Here is a 24,246-nt window from a genome sequence, read left to right as displayed (position 1 = left end):
TATACTGATACCAATATACGAATAGTAATATACTAACTAATACACCAATACTAAAACAATTTATACAAAAAGGGACCAGACCTGGGATCAGGAAGAAGGGGAGCGGATCTAAGGTAGCAGGGTAAGGATGCAGGGACGGTATCTGGGTATATGACACACAGGGAAAACGCTGATGGCCCAGAGGGAAGCCAGAGGAGGGGTTATATACCTTTCCGGCAGCCAGCATCAGGTGGACAGCAGAACTCCACCCATCCCTTCTGAGAACGGCAGCACCACCAGCAGGTGATCCAGGTCCTGACAAGAGGGTTGGAAACATATCCTCCACTTTGCAGGCTTGTTGTCAGGATATCCTCAACAGACAATACTCTTGTTACTCTTGAACAGGATACATCGGCTCCTAAGTGTATCTATTTGGATACAAAGTGACACATTCATATAAAAAGGCTCTCCTGTGTTGGTGGCCAATGAGAATCAAAGATTGCGGCAATAGTGCTTCTGTAACTCCCGCCATGCTGGATGAATGTAAAGAATCAAGTCCAAAAGGATAATTAAAGTGAAACTTCCACTTTTATTAAAACTTCTAAATTATCTTGACGCGTTTCGTCAGTATCCATAATGGCAAACCTTCACTTTTTGATTTCAGACGTGCTTTAATAAAGCCGACATTAAGACATGTTTTCAAGTGCGCGGATCCTAAATTGTCAAAGACCCAGCATGGCGGGGAGGTATATGTCAACACGGAGCTGTAACAAGAAATGCACAACCCGTTCACCTGAAATAACAGACTTCTGGCACGTCTATGGCAGTCACGAGGAGCACTTGATGTTCGGGTGCTCATTGATGTCACATCAAAGTGACGCTCATTATTTTTGGACACAGTGCCGAGATGTTTCTATTGACAAATGCTTTGAAGGGGGAGAGAATCCACGATGGATTTGGTTTTGTGTCAGTCCTGGAAGGTCGAAGGTCTCATCCGGCAATGGCTCCCATTGGGCACACGGGTGGTAAAAGATCTGGGACCAGATTGGAATCCATTAACCCTTTTACTGCCACCGCCGTAAGTATTGCAGTGTTCCAGAAGGAGGAGGAAATATCTCCTCAGTCTCCCCTCCTCCAGTGATTAGACTATACATTGTAACTTTGTAGAAGGAGAAGGAAGCATTTACTCAGTCTCCCCTCCCCCAGTGATCAGACTGTACATTGTAACTTTGTAGGAGGAAGCATTTCCTCAGTCTCCCCTCCCTCAGTGATCAGACTGTACATTGTAACTTTGTAGAAGGAGGAGGAAATATTTCCTCAGTCCCCTCCCCCCAGTGATCAGACTGTACATTGTAACTTTGTAGGAGGAAGCATTTCCTCAGTCTCCCCTCCCTCAGTGATCAGACTGTACATTGGAACTTTATATAAGGAGGAAGCATTTCCTCCGTCTCCTCTCCCTCAGTGATCAGACTGTACATTGTAACTTTGTAGAAGGAGGAGGAAGCATTTCCTCAGTCTCCCCTCCCCCAGTGATCAGACTGTACATTGAGGAAATGCTTCCTCCTCCTCCTACAATGTTACAATGTACAGTCTGATCACTGGGGAAGGGGAGACTGAGGAAATGCTTCCTCCTCCTCCTACAATGTTACAGTCTCCCCTTCCCCCAGTGATCAGACTATACATTGTAACTTTGTAGAAGAAGGAGAAGGCATTTTCTCAGTCTCCCCTCCCCCAATGATCAGACTGTACATTGTAACTTTGTGGAAGGAGGAGGTCAGACATTTTTGGACACAGCCAAGAACTGCACCGGCATTTAAGTCCAGGAAGTGGCTGATGCCTGAACAAAGAAGGTGCCGTCATTCTGGAGAAAAAAATAAAGAATATGAAGACATTGTCAGGGTGAGTCCTGTGATCCCTGTGGGAGGTAATAAATACCTGGGAGGGTTACAATGACACATTCCATACACCTAACAATGAAAATTGTATGTGATGACGGGTGCACTTTAAGAGATTAGTTTTATTAATCAGCGGGGTGACGCTCCTCGCTCTCGCCCCGTATTTCCCTTCATAGCAGAAAAACAGTAACTGTGGAACGTAAGGATGAGAACAATGGAGAAATAGTCTTCGATTGTTCCTCTAATTAGTATTTTGTTTCCTCGTTATTTTTAATTGTTTGTCGTGATGCGGCGGCGTTGTTTAGTTTAATCGGCTCTTTGCGGGCGCCACGATCGCGTCGTGTTATTTTTATGTACAGTAACGCCGGGCAATTATCTGTGGAAACCCGCGGCACGGCTATTACGCCCCCCCTCCAGAGAGTCGCTTAAAGTCAAACATTCCCTGCCCCCCCCCCCGGAACCACCCTTGGGCCTCGGCGATAAAAAGTTTCTGCTGTTCCAGAGAAAATTAACTTCCCCGTCCCAAGGAGAAGGAGATTAAAGCGGCTTCTCCCCCCCCCCCTCAGGATGCGGCAATGGCCGACACCGTCTTCGCGGCTCGGCGGCGGCCTCCTGTGCGACGCAGCTGTGGAAAGATGACAAGTGAGACTTTTTTTTTTTTTTTTAAAGCGGGCAGCCCAGGCCGCCGGAACCGCTCAGTCCTTCTGTCCTTGCCAATGAGAGGTGCCCCCCTTCGCCGCCGACAAAACAGATGGTACCTGATACAATTAGGGCGAGTGCCAGCAGCAGGCATTGTTCACGCAGTGGAGCGTTTGTCGGGTGGGTCGCTGAAACCGTCATTTCAGAGAATTTTTGTTTTGCTGGAGACGGGAGAGCCCGAGGCGACGTTCGGAATATAACTTTGGAAGATGCAAAAAAAAAAAAAAAAATGCAGATAAGTGCCATACACAGGGTGGGGGGGGGGGGGGGTACTTTTAAGAGTTAAAGGGGCAGTCTTCTTAAATTCGACGTTTCGGATTCAGTCGTTCAGATGGCGTCTTCTTGAGGGCTCTCGTGGTGAAATTCAATTTTCTGTACAAGAGGTTGCAGCTGTTGCCATTATAAGAGGAGGCTGGCTCTTGCCGCTGGATTTATTTAGGTGATGGAGAGGGCAGCTGGAGACTCGGGCGGAGCTGGGATCTAGCGCAACGTTCTTTTGTTGGGAAGAGGTTATTTCTCAACCAGGGTTCCATGAAACCCTACCTAGGGTTCCTCCAAAGTAGCCCTTCTCAACCATTTTAGCCCAGGGGAACCCTTTAAAGTGATTTTCAGGTCTCGGGGGAACCCCTGATAAAACCCATTAATTGGGGGTCAGTGGGAACAATGCCCCTTACTTTGGTGGTCAGAAGAATGCCCTTGTTTACAGTGGTGGTAAGAATGGCCCCCCTTACAGAGAGCTATAAATATCATTGGTGTCATACCACTGGCTCCTCCAAGTTGCATTGGCTCAAAACTATGTAGGCACCATTAAATAGGTGTTATATCGGCCACAGCTCAAGGAACCCATAGCCACCTCTGGAGGAACCCTAGAGTTCCATGGAACCCTTGTTGAGAATAGCTGCTCCAGAGGTTGCTAGGGGTTCTATCTCAATCTAACGCTCCTTTATGGGATAGCGTGATAAACCCGTAGAGCGGGGTTTCTCAACCAGGGTTCCAAGAAACAATAGGGCTCCAGAGGCTGCTGGGGGTTCCTTGAGCAATGAGCAGTTTCTTCCTCTCAGATACAGTAAGTTCCCACTGACACATAATGGTCTATGAACAGCTGAAACAAATAATATGGTCTGGTTACCCAGTAAGATCTGGACCCAGGAATGGGGACTTTATCCCACTCAATGCTCTACAACAGGGATATGCAATTAGCAGACCTCCAGCTGTTGCAGAACTATAAATCCCATGAGGCATAGGGAGACTCTGACAGCCACAAGCATGACACCCAAAGGCAGAGGCATGATGGAACTTGTAGTTTTGCAACAGCTGGAGGTCCACTAATTGCAGATCTCTGCTCTACAAAGTCTCCAGACTATAGGACTCAGCACAGGAGTTCAATCTAGCTCTTCTTCAGGGGTTAGCGTAATAAATATTTAGGGCAGGGCTTCTCAACCAGGGTTCCAAGAAATGATAGGGTTCCCCAGAGGTTGCTAGGGGTTCCTTGAGCAATAAGCAGTCTCTTTGTCTTAGATAAGTTCCCACTGACACATAATGGTTTATGGACAGCTAAAACTAATAATAAGGTCTGGCTACCCAGGCAGTAAGATGTGGACACCAGGAATGGAGGCTTTATCCCACTCAAAGCTCTACAAAGTCTCTGGACTCCAGGACCCATAACAGGAGTTAAATCTAGCTCTTCTTCAGGGGCTAGGTAGAGTGATAAACCTTTAGAGCGGGGTTTCTCAACCAGGGTACCAAGAAACAATAGGGTTCCAGAGGCTGCTGGGGGTTCCTTGAACAATGAGCAGTTTCTTACTCTCTGATACAGTAAGTTCCCACTGACACATAATGGTCTATGAACAGCTGAAACAAATAATATGGTCTGGTTACCCAGTAAGATCTGGACTCAGGAATGGGGACTTTATCCCACTCAATGCTCTACAAAGTCTCCAGACTATAGGACTCAGCACAGGAGTTCAATCTAGCTCTTCTTCAGGGCTTAGAGCAGGGGTCTTCAAACTATGTCCCTGTAGTTGTTCAGAAACTACAATTCTCATCATGCCTAGTCATGTCTGTGAATGTCAGAGTTTTACAATGGCTCATGGGATGCATAGTTCTGCAACAGCTGGAGGGCCGTAGTTTGAGGATCCCTGGCTTAGAGTAATAAACGTTTTAGAGCAGGGTTTCTCAACCAGGGTTTCAAGAAACGATAGGGTTCCTCCAGAGGTTGCTAAGGGTTCCTTGAACATTAAGCAGTCTCTACCTCTCAGATAAGTTCCCACTGACACATAATGGTCTATGCACAGCTGAAACTAATAATAAGGTCTGGTTACCCAGGCAGTAAGTTGTGGACACCAGGAATGGAGGCTTTATCCCACTCAAAGCTCTACAAAGTCTCTGGACTCCAGGACCCAATACAGGAGTTCAGTCTAGCGCTTCAGTGGGCAGGCAGAGTGATAAACATTTAGAGCGGGGTTTCTCAACCAGGGTTCCAAGAAACAATAGGGCTCCAGAAGCTGCTGGGGGTTCCTTGAGCAATGAGCAGTTTCTTCCTCTCAGATACAGTAAGTTCCCACTGACACATAATGGTCTATGAACAGCTGAAACAAATAATATGGTCTGGTTACCCAGTAAGATCTGGACCCAGGAATGGGGAGTTTATCCCACTCAATGCTCTACAAAGTCTCCAGATTATAGGACTCAGCACAGGAGTTCAATCTAGCTCTTCTTCAGGGGTTAGAGTGATAAACATTTAGAGCGGGGTTTCTCAACCAGGGTTTCAAGAAACAATAGGGTTCCTCCAGAGGATGCTGGGGGGGTTCCTTGAGTAATGATCAATTTCTACCTCTCCGATAAGTTTCCACTGACACATAATGGCCTGTGGATAGGATATGTGAAACTAATAATAAGGTCTGGATACCCAGTAACACGTGGAACCAGGAATAGAGGCTTTATCCCACTCAAAGCTCCACAAAGCCTCCAGACTCTAGGACCCAGGACAGGAGTTTAGTCTAGCTCTTGTTCAGGGGATAGTTCGATAAACAGGCCTTGATGAAAAGTTGAACACTTTGGGGTCATTGCAAAAGACACAAGAGCACTCTGTGCATAGAGAAAGAGGGTAACACATGAAAAATGTAAGCCGCGCTTGCAGTGCCGTTCAACCACCCATGCACAATTGCACATCTGCAGAGGGCAGCAGGTTTTCATGCTGTGCAGGAAACGTGCATTTCCTTCACCGCAAGTGGTGTGAACCGGCCCTTTAAAGAAGAACTTTATTCTCCTTAATCATGGCATTTTTGATTGGCGCATGCGAAGATGTGTTAAGGGCTCTTCCTGGTGTTGGGACCTGGCAGAGCCATGCGCAGAAGAACAGAGACCCCGGACCTCTTTGACTACACTGTATGATGAATGTCTTCAGATGTGCCGAAGATCTCTGCCAGGTCATGAAGGCAGGGCAGAGTCCTTCAGCACATTTGCACGTGCGTGGTGTGCAACGTCATTCTTACCTTGGCGAGAAAGGAGGAAGTGTTGCCCTGCAGTGCAAAAAAAAATAAAAAAAAATGTAAAAAATTTGTGGGAGAGGGAGGGGCTGGAGCCAGGTGCACACACATTTTTTTTTGGGGGGGGGGGGGGGGGGTGAAGGGAAACTCCACTTTAACCTCCACATACAGAAAGGGCTTTTTACAGTGAACAGTGATTTGATAGAAACCTCACGCCAATATCTAATAATTGTGCTAATTAAGCTGCTCCCCAATGTGCTTGTAGAATGCCTACTGTGCAATGACTGAGAAGTGATAGTAGGGGGCGCTGTAGCTATAGATTAAATAAATGAATTCTTATGTGTACCAATTTATGAACAGATGTAGTAATACATAATATATATATATCAACATATAATCAGTACAATTCTATAATTAGTCAAAATGAACACACAATAAAAGATAAAAAAATAAAAATTGTCCATAACTCTTGGTGAATGTTCCCATAAAAAAACGCGACTGATTCGATCAATAAGTGTAGATATCCTCCACCGCTTGTAAACATCCAACAACACCCAACGTGCTCTTGTAAAAATAATCTGCTCACCAAACAGCAATGACCTCTTTAGCCAAAAAGAAGGTCAGAATTTGCTCGTGCTGCAATCTTGCAGCCTGGGGTGGAATCTTGAACCATCCAATACTGTGCTCTCACCTCCCCCACAAGGGGTACATGAGTTGAGAAAAGACGAGTAGGATCCAATAGTGTAAAATTGCTTCATTTATTAAAACATTTAAGAAATAAAAATTGCCTGCTTACATTAATAAGTGCCTTGTGTTCCGGCACTGGATGGTAAAGCGTTTGTGGTCAGTTGGATGCCACGAGATGCTCTACTTGCGCTGGGAGTCGGCGTGCAATCCACCACCTTACGGTCGCGTCACTTCCAGGGGAATCCCATTTCGCAAAACCAAAGGAAGCTCCCACTCGAAGCCCCGAATCTACTTATCTCTGTGGCTTCAGGTGCCAGCCGATGGCACTCCTCATTTTTCCCCACATAGAATGAGCCAACAAAGCTTTATTGTTCCAGGACAAGATCACAAATGGACCCGCCTGGATCAATCCTCATTCTGACATGTTATGCCTATAAAGAGCCTCAGGGCTGTCTTTAAGGCAGGGCAAAAGGGGCAGCTGCCCTGGGCCCTGCCACTGTTGTGGAGCCCAAAGCAGCTGCCTCATACTTGCCAACTATCCAGGTAAAAATTTCCTTGTTCTGTGAAGTTTTAGTCCTGTGCTGTGTCCCGATATCTCAGCGTGAAGTGCTGGTAATAATGCTGCCCAGCTCTGCCCTATTGTTGTGTACAGATGACTCACCTGCAGACCCTGTGTTTACATGCAAATAACCGGCATTCATAAATAAATAGTGTCAGCATTAGTAAGTAAACAGCTGCGACCAACGGTAATGATATGTAAATAAAGGCAACATTCATATGTAGATCATGCCCCCCTGCAGTGAGCGGTATTACTGTACAGGAATCTCTAGCAACCAATTAACAAGCAGAAAACATTTGCTGTAACCTCTAGCAACTAATCAGTGAGCCGTAATGTGTGCTGTAACCTTTAGCAACCAGTCAGTAAGCAGTAATGATATGCTGTAATCCCTGATAACCAATCGCAATTGCTGCCTGATCTGATATAGTAAACTGATTTTAAGTTTTATTTTATGTCTCAGAGCATGTGGAGAGTAAATTTGCATGGGGGGGCCCAAGAAAATATTTGCCCAGGGTCCAATTAATATTAAAGACGGCCTTGAAGGGCCTAATTATAGGGAACTCTGTGATTAAGCCATTTTGGGTGAAACATGTCAAAGTGAAGCTTGGTGAAGCTTGGTCTAGGCCAGCCTTTTTCAGCCAGGGTTCCTCCAGCATAGCCATTCTCAACCAGGGTTTCGTGAAACCGTAGGGTTCCTCCAAAGGTTGCTAGGGGGTTTCATCAGCTGTGGTTGGGTCAACCTCTATTTGATGGTGCCAGCATAGTTCCGGGGGCCAGTGATTCTTGAAAGAGCCAATGACAAGACACCAATGGCCTTTTTAGTTGTCGGAAAGGGTGACCTGATTACCAATAAAGGAACCTGTGTCCCTTTGATTCATGTGTAATCATAATCCAGTCACCTTTGTTGGTGTTGGAGTTCTTCCAAAATGTTATGCTTCAACCACATACATTTTCCATTGTTTTTCAATGTCTACAAATAGAATCCTCTAAGACTTTGGTGATGCTGGTAAAAGGGTTCTTTGATTTGGATTTCCAAATTCATATTGTCATCCCATAGTGAACCGATAAGGGGATACTTGACCTCCGTATCCCACATTCTCTTTCCTAGTGCAATGCTCAGGCCTTTTGAACCCTTAGTTGTTTTACTTCCATATGCCATGATCAGTTTCCTAGTGCTGTTCCCCACTCCATATTGCCTTCACAAAGTCAACTGGTAAAGGGGTCCTTAAGATATATATTTGATCAGTTTTTTTAGATCAGGGTCTCCAGCCAAACAAACATCAGGAGTCCTCACCATAGTCCCCTCTTACATCAGGAGTCTTCAGAGTGCCCCCTTATATTAAGTGTCCCCATCAATGCCCCTTACATCATCTGCCTCCATAAGAGTTTTCCCTTACATCTGGAGTCCTCAAAGTTCCCACCTTACATCTGGGGTCCCCCCCACCCCTACATCAGGAGTCCTCAGAATTACCCCCATTACATAAGGATTCCTCCTCTACATCAGGAGTCCTCAGTGTTCCCCCTTACATCATCTGTCCCCATCAGAGTCCCCCCTTACATCATCTGTCCCCAGAGTCCCCCCTTAGATCAGGAGTCCTCAGCGTTCCCCCTTATTATTATTATTATACAGGTGTTATATAGCGCCAACAGTTTGCGCAGCGCTTTACAACATGAGGGCAGACATTACAGTTACATTACAATTTGGTACAAGAGGAATCAGAGGGCCCGGCTCAAGAGATTACGATCTAAAAAGGAAGGGTCAATTGACAAAAAAAGGTAATAGCTGTGGGGGGGATGAGTTGATGGAGGAAGTAAAACAGTGTTGGTTAGAAGCAGGATAGGCTTCTTTGAGAGAGAAGGGTTTTCAGGGATCGCCTAAAGATGGATAGATTAGGGGACAGTCGGACAGATTGTGGTAGGGAGTTCCAAAGGATGGGAGAAGCTCTGGAGAAATCCTGGAGGCGAGCATGGGGGAGGAGGTGACAAGGGACCTAGAGAGCAGGAGGTCTTGGGATGACCGAAGAGAGCGCCCTCAGCGTTCCCCCTTAGATCAGGAGTGCTCGGCGTTCCTCCTTAGATCAGGAGTCCTCGACGTTCACCCTTAGATCAGGAGTCCTCGGCGTTCCCCCTTAGATCTGGAGTCCTCGGCGTTCCCCCTTAGATCAGGAGTCCTCAGCATTCCCCCTTAGATCAGGAGTCCTCGGCATTCCCGCTTAGATCAGGAGCCCTCAGCGTTTCCTCTTATTATTATTATTATTATTATTATTATTATACAGGTTTTATATAGCGCCAACAGTTTGAGCAGAGATTTACAACATGAGGGCAGACATTACAGTTACACAGGGGTGAACTGACCATTGGGCCACTCGGGCACTGCCCGAGGGCCCCATACCACTAGGGGGCCCCATCAGGGTTGCCAGCATCAGTAAAACCAGGGACAGTATGTAAAAATCAGTGTTTTTTTTTTTTTTTACATCTGTCTCTGAAATGTCCCTTACCAACATCCTTTTGGTCTAAAAATCCTGAGATTATAGCTGCCCCACCTCTCCAGTACCTTCTCAGCCAATAGAAACATGTCTGTGTATACTGTGTGATTGTATACTGTGTGTGTGAGTTTGTGTCTACTGTGTGGCCCCATAATCTCTGATTGCCTGGGGGCCCCATAATCTCCTATTACCCGGGGGCCCCATGAGTTTTCAGTCCGCCCCTGCAGTTACATCACAATTTGGTACAAGAGGAATCAGAGGGCCCTGCTCTTTAGAGCTTACAATCTAAAAAGGAAGGGTCAATTGACACAAAAGGTAATAGCTGTGGGGGGGGATGAGCTGATGGAGGAAGTAAAACAGTGTTAGTTAGAAGCAGGATAGGCTTCTTTGAGAGAGAAGGGTTTTCAGGGATCACCTAAAGATGGATAAATTGGGAGACAGTCGGACAGATTGGGGTAGGGAGTCCCAAAGAATGGGAGAAGCTCTGGAGAAATCCTGGAGGCGAGCATGGGAGGAAGTGACAAGGGAGCTAGAGAGCAGGAGGTCTTGGGATGACCGAAGAGAGCGCAATCAGTGTTCCCCCTTAGATCAGGTGTCCTCAGCGTTCCCCCTTAGATCAGGCGTCCTCAGCGTTCCCCCTTAGATCAGGCGTCCTCAGCGTTCCCCCTTAGATCAGGCGTCCTCAGCGTTCCCCCTTAGATCAGGCGTCCTCAGCGTTCCCCCTTAGATCAGGCGTCCTCAGCGTTCCCCCTTAGATCACCTTAGATCAGGCGTCCTCAGCGTTCCCCCTTAGAACAGGAGTCCTCAGCATTCCCGCTTAGATCAGGAGTCCTCGGCTTTCCCCCTTAGAACAGGAGCCCTCAGTGTTCCCCCTTAGATCAGGCGTCCTCAGCGTTCCCCCTTAGATCAGGCGTCCTCAGCGTTCCCCCTTAGATCAGGCGTCCTCAGCGTTCCCCCTTAGATCAGGCGTCCTCAGCGTTCCCCCTTAGATCAGGCGTCCTCAGCGTTCCCCCTTAGATCAGGCGTCCTCAGCGTTCCCGCTTAGATCAGGCGTCCTCAGCGTTCCTCCTTAGAACAGGAGCCCTCAGTGTTCCCCCTTAGATCAGGCGTCCTCAGCATTCCCCCTTAGATCAGGCGTCCTCGGCGTTCCCGCTTAGATCAGGCGTCCTCGGCGTTCCCCCTTAGATCAGGAGTCCTCGGCGTTCCCCCTTAGATCAGGAGTCCTCGGCGTTCCCCCTTAGATCAGGAGTCCACGGCGTTCCCCCTTAGATCAGGAGTCCACGGCGTTCCCCCTTAGATCAGGAGTCCTCGGCGTTCCCCCTTAGATCAGGAGTCCTCGGCGTTCCCCCTTAGATCAGGAGTCCTCGGCGTTCCCCCTTAGATCAGGAGTCCTCGGCGTTCCCCCTTAGATCAGGAGTCCTCGGCGTTCCCCCTTAGATCAGGAGTCCTCGGCGTTCCCCCTTAGATCAGGAGTCCTCGGCGTTCCCCCTTAGATCAGGAGTCCTCGGCGTTCCCCCTTAGATCAGGAGTCCTCGGCGTTCCCCCTTAGATGAGGAGTCCTCGGCGTTCCCCCTTAGATCAGGCGTCCTCGGCGTTCCCCCTTAGATCTGGAGTCCCCACCAGAAGACCCTCGTACATCTACTGTCTTCTTCAATGTACCTCTCAGGATCAGGAGGGCAGGAAGGTGGGCAATGGGAGGCGAAGCAGGCTACAGGTATGGATGGAGGATGTTACACTTTCCTGTAAATGCTGGGAGCAGGATACACATGTGACATCCATTGTTAGGATGTTGGCGGTCCTAACAACTGACCAATACAAAGAAGAGTGGGTGGGGTGGGTTGACCTGTGCTGGAGATTGGGGACTTTGTCATGGCCCACGACCCTAAAATCTGGGTGGGGCATAGCGCCCACCTCAGCAGACCCCTAGATCCAGGCCTGGTTTAGATGCACTGTAAGGGTTCTAAAGGTTCCCTTTGCTAGTTCTCTAGTGGACCCCCGTGCTCCATCACTGCCTAATCAGCCAAATGAAAGTTGAGTTTTCATCAGTACAGGACAGCCAGGAATTGGTTTAGCGCAGTTCATCAATTCTTCGCCTTGTTACATAAATCTCCCCCTTTTTTTTTTTTTTTTTTGTTACATATAAATAAAAACTCTTTATTAGCTGATAAAGGGAATCGGATTTCCTTCTCGGCGGAGCGCCGCGCCCTCTTCACCCGGGGTAACCTCTTCCACGCTTATGTGTTAAATTGGCAGCGAAGCCATTTTGTCTCCCCGGATTCTACAATAAGCTTATCGTAAGCCTGGAGCAGGTGATAAGTATTTTCTGCTCACTGAATGGATTTTATTTGCTCTAATTAGAATTTTCAGGGTGATTTATGTAACCTAAATAATTATCTGTCTCCCGTACCGCCGGATTTCCACCCCCCCCCCCCCCCCAAAATGCAGAGACTTATATAACAGACTTTCTGTGTCAGTCCAGCAAAAGGTTAATGAGCTGCCAGGATGCATGGTGGGTATAAATAGACTTTAGAGGATTGCCCGGGTCTGCTAGGAGGGAATCGTTCTATGTGCTTCACCTTCGATGTGGTAATAGGGCGGCCATAATATTTTCAGAACATGGAAAATGTAACATTCCTATTAACACAATTAGTGCATGAAAGAAATGATTGACACTTTGTATTCAGTTTCAGAGCTGAACTCTATGTACATATAATTTGGCTCTGCGTTGTTAAATGTGACTTGCTTTCAGCCTCTGTACAGCAGGGGCTTAGAGAGGGGCAGGCTGAAGCAGCACAAGGAGCCAATCAAGTCTTCTGCAAGTCAAGGAACGTTCTGATTGGAGAAGTGAGCAGAGTGACAGAGAAATGGTCTAATTAGCTAATTATCTCACCTCTTCTCCTTTCCTTGTACAGTCACAGGCCAAGGAAGGGACGAACAAGACCTGTATTATTTAGGAACCTAGGTCTGCCAACCACCCCCCCAAAATAAAAAAACAATTTTCCGCGTCTCAAAAGAAAAAAAAAGGAGAATATACTTGCTAGACCAATGTTGCTCAACAACTGGGCTATACCCTCCCTCCTTCTGAGCCTCCAGCTAGCTGCAGATCCCTTTACCACACACAGTGCCCCTCAAACCTTACATAGTGGTCCACAATGAGCCCTCAGCTTCTACAGTGCTTCCCAATCTCCCACAGTGCCCCCGAACCTACTGTAGAATCTCCAGACCCTCATAGTGCCCCCAACTCCCAACCGTGTTATACAGTCCCCCCTTAACCTCCCCCAGTGCCCCCACACCTCTTATAGAACCTCCAGCCCTCCATAGTGCCCCCTGAACCTTTCACAGTGCTTCGCAGCCTCCCAAAGTGCCCCCCAATGCAACATGCTGAAGAACCTTCAGCCATCCGTAGTGCCCCCAACCTCCAACAGTGTCCCACAGTGCCCCCAACCTCCCAGCAGTGTTCTACAGTCCCCCCTTAACCTCCCACAGTGCCCCCAAACCTGCTATAGAACCTCCAGACCCTCATAGTACCTCCAACCTCCCAACAGAGTCCCACACTGCCCTCCAGACCTGCTGTAGAACCTCCAGACCCCCATAGTGCCTCCAACCTCCCAACAGTGTTCTACAGTCCCCCCTTAACCCTCCACAGTGCCCCCACACCTCTTGTAGAACCTCCAGCTCCTCATAGTGCCCCCAACCTCCTAACAGAGTTCCACAGTTCCCCCTCGACCTCCCACACTGCCTTCAGCCCTCCATAGTGCCCCCTCAACCTTTCACTGTGCTTCCCAGCCTCCCAAAGTGCCCCCCCAATGCAACATGCTGAAGAACCTTCAGCCATCCGTAGTGCCCCCAACCTCCAACAGTGTCCCACAGTGTCCCACAGTGCCCCAACCTCCCATTGTGCCTCCCAGCTTCTATACTGTCAATTTACCTCCCAAGGTGCCCCCAACATCCTTAAGAGCCCTCAGCATTCACCATGCCCACCCCACCCCCCGCAACAACCTCCCACAGTGCTGCCCAGCCACCCCCAAAGCCCCTAAGCTTGCTGCTGAGCCCCCACTCCTTCACAGTGTCCCCCCAACCTTCCATAGTGGTCCACAATCCTCCCAGGTCCCCTGAGAGCCCTCGGCTTCTACAAGTTTTTCCCAACCTCCCACAGTGCCCCGAACCTGCTGTAGAACAACCAGCCTTCCATGGTGCCCCCTCAACCTCCCACAGTGCTTTCCAGCCTCCCAAAATGCCACCTAGCACGACATTCTGAAGAACCTTCAGCCAACCATAGTGTCCCACAGGCCCCATTGTGCCTTTCCACTTCCATACTGCCAATTTACCTCCCAATGTATGCCATCTTTAATGGAAATCAGGCTCAGCAGAAGACACGCGGCGTGTCTCTGCCAGGTCTTCAGAACTTGATAGGAACCCTGTGGGGTGTCAACTTGCACCGGAGCCCCTGTTCATGCACAGACACACCGCTTTGTCTCTGCCAGTTAGCATAGACCAGGCGGGCCGCATCAGCATTGTGGTTGGCCTCAAAGGGCCAGTTGTATCTGTAAGACTAGATATCTGGAGCATCCCACTACCCCTTACATCGGACATCAAGATTTCCCCACCTTCCCCTACACTACAGAACACCACCCCCCCTTTAACCTGCCTGTAAGGGGTGGGGGGGGAGAGCTGGTAAACAGAAAGCACAGAGTAAGACCAGGGGAGGTGGAGATGAGGGGGTGCTGCAGCTGCACAGAGAGATGCAAGATCTGTAGGAGGAGTTCTGTCCTCTCTGCTGCCGACTGCTGAGATGGGGAATGGTGGGGGGACAGAGACGATCCTCTCTGTATGGAAAAGCGGAGGAGTTCTGTCCTCCTCTCTGTTGACAACTGCTAAGGCAACATGGGGCAGAAATGATGGGGGTGCTGCGGCTGCAGGAGAGGCGGGAGTGCCACATGAAATGGCCTGAAGGGCCGAATTCGGCCCACGGACCTTGTGTTTGACACATGTGGCATAGACCAATCAGAGCATGCGCAACACCACGCAAAGTGCTTCTGAAATGTCAATGGCACACATACCAGGAGGCCCTTTATGAGCTCCCACACAGGACCAGGAGACCTGCGGCTTGTCTGCACAACATGCATTGGGACCTACAGCATCATCCTGGTCAAGGTTGGGATGACGATAAAAGGATGATAAATGGTGGAGAGTTTCCAGAAAATGATACAATTGCGGTATATTGTGACATGTCTGGGATTTATTCATTGCTAGTTACTATGAGGTCCGCTGTGATTTATTTGAATTTTTTTAGCTGCCCTTTAAATTAAGCATTTCCTCTTCAATAATGATACGGTTTTTCATTGGTCGTTTCTTTATTTTCAGGTACATGATCACTTCACTGGACAGGACACACGCCGGTCATTACCGCTGTATCGTGAGGAACCGGCTGGGCGCTTTGCTGCAGAGGCAGACCGAGGTCCAGGTGGCCTGTAAGTCCCTTATTTCTATCTCTGTCCTGCAGTGCTGTGTGTAGTGAACAAACCACGAGGGTCCTCAGAAGAGAGATATGGTGCAATTCATGCCAGCATGGGGCTCCACAATACAAACTCCCCCCTTCCTAGTCACTCTTTGTCTCCGCCCCCTACCCACCTATAAGCACCATCCCTTGGTTCCACCCCCTACCCACCTCTGAGTACCGTCCCTTGGCTCCACCCCTACCCACCTCTGAGCACCGTCCCCTGGTTCCACCCACTACCTACCTCCGAGCACCCGTCCCTTGGTTCCACCCCCTATTCACCTCTAAATACTGTCCCTTGGCTCCACCCCTAAGCACCGTCTCCCTGGTTCCACCCCCTACCCACCTCCGAGCACCATCCCCTGGTTCCACCCCCTACCCTCCTCCAAGCACGGTCCCCTGGATCCACCCCTACCCACCTCCAAGGACCGTCCCCTGGTTCCACCCCCTACCCACCTCCAAGCACCGTCCCCTGGTTCCACCCCCTACCCACCTCCAAGCACCGTCCCCTGGATCCACCCACCTCCAAGCACCATCCCCTGGTTCCACCCCCTACCCACCTCCAAGCAACGTCCCCTGGTTCCACCCCCTACCCACCTCCAAGCACCGTCCCCTGGTTCCACCCCCTACCCACCTCCAAGCACCGTCCCCTGGATCCACCCCCTACCCACCTCCAAGCACCGTCCCCTGGTTCCACCACCTACCCACCTCCAAGCACCGTCCCCTGGTTCCACCCCCTACCCACCTCCAAGCACCTTCCCCTGGATCCACCCACCTCCAAGCACCGTCCCCTGGTTCCACCCCCTACCCACCTCCAAGCACCGTCCCCTGGATCCACCCCCTACCCACCTCCAAGCACCGTCCCCTGGATCCACCCCCTACCCACCTCCAAGCACCGACCCTTGGTTCCACCCCCTACCCACCTCTGAGCACTGTCCCTTGGTTCTACCCCCTAGGGGGTGGAACTCTAGGGTCTACGCTAAAATTACTTGGAACCCCCAAACATATATATATATATATATATATATATATAATGTGTGTGTGTATATATATGTGTGTGTGTGTGTGTGTGTGTGTGTGTGTGTGTGTGTGTGTGTTTGGGGGTTCTAAGTAATTTTACAACAAAAAATACAGATTTTAACTTGTAAGAAACAAATATCAGAAATCGGCTTAGGCATGAAAGGGTTATACACGTCTATATGTAACATGATTTATGTTATGTACACTATTATAAATGCAATATGTTTTTTCTCTGATTGTCTGTGGTATGTGGATAGTATCTTTTTTTTCGTGTGAATTTGTATGGAAATGTTTTCAATAAAAATTAGAGCGATGAAAACCGTCTTTGGTGCGAAGGCGGCGTCCATTCCGATTGAAGTATTTAGGTTGGCCAACAAAAAAAAAAACCTGCCCAGGAAAGCCGACCGGGCCTATTCATGCCGAAGTTGCATTGAGGATGAAATGAGGTTAGCTGGTGCAGATGGCGCCGGCTTTTGATGGAGTCGGGGGGCAGGCGGGTTAAAAGGAAGTCTAACGGAGTCAGCGGCGGACGAGGCGAACAGCGACTACTGAGAGAGTTTTTCTCCACCAGCAGCCGCGCGCTCACAATGGAAGATATTCTGCGGATGTTCCAGGGGTGAAAGTTGAGGTCCTCGGCGGGAGATTGAATGCGGGGAAATGAGAGAGAGGGCAGAGCCGGAGGTGAAGCGCTCGCAGTGTGCGCTCGGGCGGTTGATGTGATTGTGACACTTGCTGTAACGCACATGGACAAGCGTAGGTGTAGAGAGGACAATGTCTCCCCTCTGAGCTGGAGACGCCGCAATAAATGAGTAGAGAAAAGATACATTCCACCTATAATGGGATCTCTATTCTGTGTAGCCAGCCTTTGGTTCTATCCATATCCATCCTGAGACTCCCATTTTCTGAGGCTTCACTTATTATTAGGGATGCACCAATACTATTTTTTTTTTTTACGAGTGCCGATACATTTTTTTTATTTTTATTTTTTTTAGTACTTGCTGATACCAATTAACGACACCTACCGCAACTATTTTGTTTTCACTTCAGCTGCCAGCAATGATACAAAGCATTGAAAAATTATTTACAAATTAAATAGATTTTTTTTTAAAAAAAATTTATTTTGCGCTTTTTCAATGTGAAATGTGTAAATATAAATTAATATATATGTGTAAAAATTTTCACTAACAAAGCAAACAAAAAAAAAAAAGTTTTAATTGTTTATCGTTTATAAAATAGACGTGAACAAAAAATTTAAAAAGCAGGACGATAATTTAAATGAAGGAGAATAGGGAGTGGATTAAGGCTGGTTAGAGTAAATTAAGGGTTTATAAGGGGTTAAACAGAGGACAATTTGTTCATCCCTTTGATCTGCAGATGAAGAAACAGAAAGATCCAAAAAGAAACAATGTTTCTTTTTATTTTAGTGTTTCAGCAGCTGAGCAATGTTGTTAATAAACACTGTGGCTGCTTTTTTTTTTGCCAGCTCCAATTACCGGACTTCTTTAAAGAGGAAGTAAAGGCAAAAAAAAAAAAAAACGCACCCTGCAAGGCAAAGGCATAATGAGCTAGTATGCATAGCATACTAGCTCATTATGAATAACTTACCTGAGAACGAAGCCCCCGAAGCGTTCCTCCGTCTTCATGTCCGCCACTGCCATGGATCCCGGAGTGACTTCCGGGTCTCGCTACTCCAGCGCTGTGATTCGCCGGAGCAGCGATGACGTCACTCCCGCGCATGCGCACGGGAGCCGACACTCGTGGCATATCGCCGCCATCTGCGGCCCGGCCCAGTGCGCCTGCGTGCCGCTGTCTTCGGGTAAATATCTCCTAAACCGTATAGGTTTAGGAGATATTTCTTGGACCTACAGGTAAGCCTTAATCTAGGCTCACCTGTAGGTCAAAGTGGTTTGTAAGGGTTTACAACCACTTTAACACTTCAGCTGTCAACAGGGGAGACCCACTGACAGCTCAAAGAACCGAGCCTGAAAGTATCAGTTTCGGGTATCGGTGCATGAGTACCGATACTTGTGCGAATACTCTGTATCGGCACCGATACGGATACTAGTACCAGTGCAACCCTACTTATCATCCAAGGAGATGCATGCAGTCGCCATGTAGAATGCAAGGCATTGAGCGCTTTTGCCCTTGGTTCTATCCGTATCCACCCTGAGACTCCCATTCTCCGAGGCTTCACTTATCATCCAAGGAGGTCTCAACTCTGCCTCTGGTTGAATGCCAAAAGCGCTCTTCATGGCGACTGCACGCATCTTGAAAAAAACGCTTATGCGTTTTATATATATATATATATATATATATATATATATATATATATATATATATAATATTATATACCCCAAATATTTATAGATATAGAGAGAGAGAGAGATAGATATATATATAGATATAGAGAGATATATAGAGAGATATAGATATATATATAGATAGATGTTTGGGGTTCTAAGTAATTTTCCAGCAAAAAATACAGATTTTTATCCTGTAAACAGCAAGTGTCAAAAATTGGTTCGGTCCAGAATGGGCTGCATTTGGCCGTCCATTAAAATGAATGGGCCGTCAAAAACTCGCTGCGCAAGACCTTGCAAAAATGCACGCAAACGCTCACTTTTTGGTGTGATTTAGCCCTAAATGTTTTGGGGGGGGGGGGGGCTAAAAAAACGAAACAACAAAAAAAAAATTCCCCTGCAGAGTATTAAAGCGAAACCGATTCCCTTTTTGGAGGTTTAGTTTATTTTTTATGATTCCCACCATCTCCTGCCGAAGCACTCTGGGTAGGCAAAGCAATTGGGGGGAATAACTCTCCATCACCCCCCCCCCCCCCCGCCGCTGCCGGGACAAGGTCACAGGTCAAACTCTGCTCCCCAACCCCCCCTGAAAGATGTATGAGCATTATGTGTCAGCAAAAATACCCTCCACCCCCCCCCCCCAAAAAAAAAAAATTGGGCACTAATCTGCATGATTACCACCTAAGCATAAACTCCTCCTCCTCCCAGTACAAATCCAACCCCCTGCTGAAATCCCCCATCCCAGCATAAATTTCTGCCCTTTCCATCCCCCAAAAAATCACCCCTCCTAGCACAAATCTTCCACCCCTTACATTTCCCCTTTGAGTACATTCTCTCCCCCCCCCCCCCACTCCAAATCCCCCTCCTAGCACAAATCTCTCCCTCCACCCCAAAAAAAAAAAAATGATCCAAGCAAAAATCCCCACCCTTCTCTAACATATCACCTCTTCTATACCCCCCCCCCAAAAAAAAATCGACCCTCCTAGCTAGCACAAATCCCCCCAAAACAGATCATCTTTGAATCACCACTCCTAGCAACCCCCCCCCCCCCCCCCCCACCAAATTTCCCCTCCTAGAGCAATACTTATTACCCCCTGCTGCCCCCCAGATTCCTCCTCCCAACGCAAATCCTCTCCCCTCTCAATCCCTTTGATAACACAGTCCCCAGGGCAGGCGCACCTTCTGCATCCTTCGCTCCTATTCTAGCCCACCTGCCCCGAGATTAGCCGGTGCTCAGGTTCCTCGGGTTCCCTCCATCCATCATCTCAGAGATGTGTTTGTCCGAAGATCCTTGGGGGGCTTTTACTTACTTGAACATTTCAAATGTCTGACAGGTTCACTTTTAACTTCTTCTTATTACTCCGGCTGAAGTGATAAACACGGCCTGCAGGTAATACATATCCTTCATATCCCCCGCCTGTCACCATAGGGGCCCATTTTATAAAATGCAGAACAACAGAAACCAATGGAAACCGTCTCCAGCTGTGAGCTTCATACTACAGGAATTTTTGAAAATGAGGGAAAAAAAAAAAGCGAGTTGGATGTGTGAACATTTGTTGTTCTCTGTTTTTTAAGAAAATAAAATCTATTATTATTATTATTATTATTATTATTATTATGATTATTATTATTATTATGATTATTATTATTGTGTTATTATTGTATTAATAATAATAAGGATTATTTTCATATTATTATTATATTTAATAAATAATATATATTATATTATTAATATTAATAATAATAATTAAAAAAATAAAATTCTGGCTTGAGAGCGATGTCTGCTCACTGAAGAGCATGGGCTCAGTAGCTTCATTTTTGTTAAAAATAAACCCCTCCCCCTCCGGATGATCTCTGTACATTGCGGGGATTGTAATAAACTTTGTAGCAGATTCCTACATTTTGTTATTCTGAAGAAATAGCTGTTTGTTTCTCTGTGTCCATGTGCCGAGTGACTGTGAATGGGAGTGGCATTAGCATTATCAATCAGCTGCTGCACCTGCAGGGCTCTAATGAGAAAAGTGTCAGGGTCTGCTTCCCATTAGATGTGATTTCCTCTTTGGGAGTATCTCACCGAAATTGACATTTCTTTTGCAGGGGACCTATCAGTGCCCATCAGTGCTGCATATCAGTACCACCCCATCAGTGCGGCCTCATCAGTGCTGCCTCATCAGCGCCCATCAGCGACACCTCATCAGCACTCATCAGTGTTGCATATCAGTGCCACCCCATCTGTACCGCCTCATCAGAGCCCATCAATGCCACTTATTAGTGACCATTAGTGCCGCCTCTTTAGCGCATATCAGTGCCACTCCATCAGTGCTGCCTCATCAGCACCACCTATCAGTGCTGCATATTAGTGCCCATCAGTGCTGCATATCAGTGCCACCTCATCAGTGCCACTTATCAGTGCTGCATATCAGTGCCAGCTCATCAGTGCCGCCTCATCAGTGCCCATCAGTACCACCCCATCAGTGCTGCCTCATCAGCACCCATCAGCCCTGCCTTATCGGTGCTCCCTCATCAGCATCCATCAGTACTGCCTCATCAGCGCCCATAATCCCTGCTTTATCGGTGCCGCCTCATCAGCCCCCATCAGTGCCGCCTCATCAGCCCCCATCAGTGCCACCTATCAGTGCCCATCAGGGTTGCATATCAGTGCCACCCCATCAGTGCCGCCTCATCAGCGCCCATCAGTGCCACCTATCAGTGCCCATCAGGGTTGCATATCAGTGCCACCCCATCAGTGCCGCCTCATTAGCGCCCATCAGTGCCACCTATCAGTGCTCATCAGTGCTGCATATCAGTGCCACCTCATCAGCGCCCATCAGTGCCGCCCATCAGTGCTACCTCATCAGCGCCCATTAGTGCCACCTATCACTTCCCAGTGCTGCATATTAGTGTCACAGTCACATGACATTAAAAAAATTATCGGTAATCAGTATCGGCGAGTACTACAAAAAGTATTTTAAAAAGTGGTATCAGTGCAGCCATAATTATAATGAAGCAGACCCTCCCATTCAGAATCACTCTGCACATGGACACAGAGAAACAAACAGCTATTTCTTCGGCCCCTTTCACACTGAGGCGGTTTTCAGGCGCTACAGCGCTAAAAATAGCGCCTGAAAAAAAACGTCCCCTTTCGCTCCAGTGTGAAAGCCCTCTGGTGCGCTGGCAGGACGATGGAAAAAGTCCTGCTAGCCGCATCTTTGGAGCGGTGAAGGAGCCGTGTAGTCACCGCTCCTAAACTGCTCCTACCCATTGAAATCAATGAGGCAGCACGGCAATACCGCCGGCAAAGCGCCGCTTTGCGGCTGTTTTAACCCTTTTTCGGCCGCTAGCAGGGGTTAAAACCGCCCCCCACTAGCGGCCGCATACCACCGCTAAAACTACAGTAAAGCGGCGCTAAAAATAGCGCCGCTTTACCGCCGACGCCTGCACCGCCCCAGTGTGAAAGGGGCCTTCAGAATGACAAAAGGTCTGCAACAGAGTTTTTATTACAAATCCCAATGGACAGAGATCACCCAAACAAAATGACTGTATTTGCAATAAAAGCCAGACAGGGGTTCTAACCATCCCATACTTTATCCACAATACAAAGTTTTGGTCTTGCAGGCACTTTAGTTCACTTTTTTTTTTTGCCTCTCGCTGGAGTTCTCTCGGCAATACGGCATCGTTATGAGTTTTGCCCCCCCCCCCCTGAGGATAATTACAAATTAATAAAACTTCAATTAGCGGCGCGCCGTCCCCGCGGATCTCACAATTCATCAGCATTGTGTGACCTGAGACCGCGCGCTCGCACGGCGTCTATGAATTCAATAATTAATACATCGGGACTCACAGAAGTAAAGTGACTGAACTCCACGGAATGGCAGTCTTCTACCCGTTATGTCCTTCTAATTAGTCGCGATGTTTTCCCTTAAATGTATCGGAATGCTGATTTCTTTTTTTCCCTGTTCAGCCAATTATCTTGGCGCTGGGAGCGCAGGGGGAATCTTTCTTTTTTATTTTTCCCTTGATCACCCCATTATTAGGGAAGAGATTCGGGTTCCGTTTATAGAGGAACTGCAGTCTGCTCACATCATTTGTAATGAAACAAACAACTTTGCCGTTCTGAAGCTTCCCTCCAACCGCTTTCCATATTATTTTGTATATATATATATATATATATATACTGTGATTCTGTACTTGCCAAATATGCTGCAGAAATCTCCCTCCGCTGAGTCCGGCTGCGGGCATTTTAACTGTGGGCAGCTGAAGCTGCTGCCTGTTCACTTCCTGGATTTACACAGAGACACGCCTCCGGCTCTGCAGCTCTCATTGGCCCTCTTATGACTCATCCCCCTTTACCTTTCTGGCAAACGCTCACGAGCGTGCGAGAGAGAGAGAGAGAGAGAGCTGTGCATGATGTCATAATCCTAGGCCAGCGATGGTGAACCTTGGCACCCCAGATGTTTTGGAACTACATTTCCCATGATGCTCATGCACTCTGCAGTGTAGTGGAGCATCATGGGAAATGTAGTTCCAAAACATCTGGGGTGCCAAGGTTCGCCATCACTGGCCTAGGCCAATGACCAGACAAGAAACAGGAAGTGGGCTGTATAAGGGATTCACTGGCAGAAAAAAAAAGTTTTACTATCCAAAGATAAAACAACAACAACAAGGGCAGAAGATTTAATGGATGGAAAATTAAAAAATGACTGAAGGTTCCGCTTTAAACATGGATTTAATCAGTGGCGGCCAGTGGTATTATTTTGGGGGGGGAGCGGCAGCAAACAGTGCACAGCCAGACCCCCCCCACCCCCCCACCCAATGTATTCTAATCTAATTCAAGTTTATTCCATTCAAATTCCATTCATTCTATTTTATTCTATTCTATTGAAGAAAATTGAATTTTGTAACATGGTTATATTCTTTATATTTTGTTCTATTCTATTGTTTTTTATTTTTCTATTCTTTTCTTTTCTGTTCTAATCTTTTAGTTTCTATTCTATTTTATTTGCATTCAAATTTATTCTATTTGTAATTCGAATTTCAGAAGACTGTTATATTCTGTTTTATTATACTCTATTTTTTTTCTTTTTTTTTCTTTTATTTTCTAATGTCTTTTATTCGCATTCAAATTTATTCTATTCGAAATTCGAATTTCAGAAGACTGTTATATTCTGTTTTATTATATTCTATTTTTTTTTTCTATTTTTTTTTCTTTTATTTTCTAGTCTATTCTTTTCTATTCTATTTGAATCGATTCTAATCAAATTCAAATGTATTCTGTACAAATTTTGGAAGACTGTTACATTCTTTCTATTTATTTCTATTCTATTATTTTTCCATTCTATTTTGTTCTATTCTTTTATTGCATTCTATTTTTTTTTTTTGAATCTATTCTATTTGAAGTTTGAATTTCATAACATGGTAATATTCTTTCTATTCTATGGTGTTTTCTATTCTATTCTTTTTTTCTATTCTATTAAAATTCAAAAAGATTCTATTTGAATTTCTTCTATTTTTATTCTGGTCTTTTGTTTCTTCTATTTTTTTTTTTATTTTCTAGTCTATTCTTTTCTATTCTATTCTAATTTATTCAACTCAAATTTCAATTTTGTAAGACGGTTACTTTCTTTCTATTTTAGTCT

General features: G+C 46.9%; 1 protein-coding gene across 4 annotated transcripts in view; it reads left to right on the top strand.

Annotated features, from left to right (window-relative positions):
* Positions 1 to 24,246, top strand: part of SDK2 (sidekick cell adhesion molecule 2) — an 876,954-nt gene that overhangs the window by 589,197 nt on the left and 263,511 nt on the right. For all 4 annotated transcript variants that reach the window (XM_077458690.1, XM_077458687.1, XM_077458688.1 and 1 more), the window contains exon 3: positions 15,158 to 15,264. In XM_077458690.1, the coding sequence (XP_077314816.1) occupies positions 15,158 to 15,264 (107 nt within the window). The remainder of the gene's footprint in view (positions 1 to 15,157; positions 15,265 to 24,246) is intronic.

Source organism: Lithobates pipiens, unplaced genomic scaffold, assembly GCF_037356315.1.
Source record: "Lithobates pipiens isolate NorthernLeopardFrog02 unplaced genomic scaffold, aLitPip1_a1.2 Scaffold_28, whole genome shotgun sequence".
Classification (NCBI taxonomy): domain Eukaryota; kingdom Metazoa; phylum Chordata; class Amphibia; order Anura; family Ranidae; genus Lithobates; species Lithobates pipiens.
The sequence above is the reverse complement of the archived record's forward strand: the minus strand, read 5'-3'. Positions and strand labels throughout refer to the sequence as shown.